We start from the raw sequence: 2,411 nt of genomic DNA, 5'->3' as shown, positions 1-2,411 counted from the left end.
AGAGAGAGAGAGAGAGAGAGAGAGAGAGAGAGAGAGAGAGAGAGAGAGAGAGAATAAAAACAACAACACATGAGTTGCACTCTGTGATGGGCTTGGGACTTGTCCAGGGTGTACCCCGCCCCTCGCACAGTGACTGCTGGACTCCAGGGACCCTGAAAAGAAGAAGTGTGTAAAAAGATAACGATGGATGGAAGTTTCACCTGACTATAATGCACAGAACCGCCCAAACTATAAAAAAGTGTGACTTATAATCCATAAAATATGCTACATGTTTTCCTAATGTGCAGAAGCCTTTTTTTGTGTCGTGGCTGTAAAAGAAAATAGGATATTACTGTTTTATATAGAAGTAATGATGCACTGCAATGTCAAAGATATTTAAGAAAAAAAAATGAAGGAAAAGTCCTTACCACATCCAATCATTTTACACAAGCATAGAGATTTAAAATACTGTAAATGAGTATTTGTCCAAACACTACAGTAACTAAAGTAAATTCACAAATGTTTTAATAGAAAAAGGTGGCTCAAAAGTGGTCAAAACTTCCATATAGTCTGTAAAAGTAAGGAAGTGTCTTCATGTTTACTGTCTACGTCCTGCGATGAGTTGGAGATTGAAGCTTCCCTTCATGGTGTCCTCTGTTATCAGTTGTAGAGCACAGCCAACAATGTGAGCAGTCACAGTGACAACAAAGCCACCTTCCTGTGGGAGTCGGTGTGAAGTTAAAACAGAAAGTGTTCCCATCCTCACGGCACGCCAGCTGGAGAATCAGCACCACCAACTGCTCAACGTGTTAGTTTTTAGGACTGTGCAAAAAGAGCTGCGCTTCTTATGTAAAAACTGTCTGTCATTTTTTCTGCAACTTGATTTAATTTACATCTACCTGTCCTTTTAGCGTCCCATCTGGTGTGTGATGGCAGACAGGGCTGCAACTGCCACCTCCAGACTCATGGAGCTGCACTGTGAACATTTAATCGTCTCCACAGGAAACTGAACCCTCAGATGATGGAGCTGAACTCAGACCAGAGGAAGGATGGATCCTTAAGCAGGGCGTCTGACGGACTGTAGCGTCGTCTCATGGCTGAGGTTCAGCAGCTTCCTCTTAATCTGCCCACAACACTGATCTGAAATCCCTCAGTTGTTGGATTACTGACGTGACGGGGGAACCACGCTGCCTGGGGTGGGCACCTGTGAGCAGTTTGTGTGTCTGTGGTGTCGCCTCTCATCATGGGGAAGGAACAAGATCTTCTGGTGGCGGTGAAGAATGGAGATCTGCTGCAGACTCACAAGCTGCTTTCCAAACTTAAGTGCAACAAAACCAGTAAGTATAAATGTTAAAGAGGGTCAACAGGGGGTTCATGTTTGTAACTGCAGTGTTGTTGAGGCCTTTGTTTGTTTCAACTGTGAAATGTTACTGAAGTTAAAGACCTAGCATTCCTTGAAGGAACATGTGACTCCATCACATCGAAACAAGGATTAAGTTTAAAAATGGGATGTCGAGAAATGGGCAGATATAGGGTTTTGATTTACTCTATTTATTCATGTATAATACTAGAAATGTAACCCTAAAACTCATCCATAAAGTGGGGGAGTAGTATTATACACAGTTTATTGATAATTAGATTTTTAATGTTTTTTAAGCTCAAAAAATGATGATTGTATTATACATGAATAAATACGGTAAACGTGTGCAAAAATTGCATTTTGTCAAAATATAATGATTTAATACCTTATCAATTCAATTCAAATTCAAAAATACTTTATTGATCCCAGAGGGAAATTAGGTGTTGTTGTAACTCATTTAACTAAAGAATTATTGTAGATGCTGTATCAATGTATCATTTGAATGAACTGTCTGAAATATAATGCTAAAAAAATTTTGAAGCATTTTTTTAGCAGTAGCAACAAAAACTGATTTTGAGGAAAATTGCCTTCAAATTTTGAATTTTTCCCTGTGAGCTAGCAATGTTTTTGTGTCTTTTCAACTGGGAAATCTTAATTTACAAAAACTATTTGAGGTTTCCTCTTTTTATTGACATCAAAAATTACTCAATAAATTTACATAAAATTAGGATTCAGACCAAACAGTAATGTATTATGGTAACCAACAAGACAAATTAAGTCATATCTCTAGATCCACTTATGATATCAGAATGATCCATGTATCAAAATGTACTGTAGCTTTTAAAGCCAAGAATCTGAAAATATAATTAGATCATTTTGACCAAATTTGACTTAATCCTCATTTCGATATGATGGGTCACAAATAGAGATGAAATTTTATATAATCTCAAGGGACTTGAGATGTTTATAAAATCTAAAATTTGAACAAATTTGAAGGATCGATGCACTTCAGTTCAAGGAATAAGATTGTGGAATAATCTGGAAAGTGATAAAAATGTTGGTTCAATGTGTT

General features: G+C 37.5%; 1 protein-coding gene across 1 annotated transcript in view; it reads left to right on the top strand.

Annotated features, from left to right (window-relative positions):
• The window catches only part of LOC106530214 (caskin-2), a gene marked incomplete at its 3' end in the record, with an annotated part of 60,220 nt that overhangs the window by 11,395 nt on the left and 46,414 nt on the right, over positions 1–2,411 (top strand). Inside the window, 1 exon segment of the mRNA XM_014025799.1 lies at positions 891–1,316. Within this exon segment, the coding sequence (XP_013881253.1) occupies positions 1,223–1,316 (94 nt within the window).

The sequence above is a fragment of the Austrofundulus limnaeus genome, unplaced genomic scaffold (assembly GCF_001266775.1).
Source record: "Austrofundulus limnaeus strain Quisiro unplaced genomic scaffold, Austrofundulus_limnaeus-1.0 Scaffold500, whole genome shotgun sequence".
NCBI lineage: Eukaryota > Metazoa > Chordata > Actinopteri > Cyprinodontiformes > Rivulidae > Austrofundulus > Austrofundulus limnaeus.
Note: the sequence above shows the minus strand (reverse complement) of the source record. Positions and strands in the feature narration are given on the sequence as shown.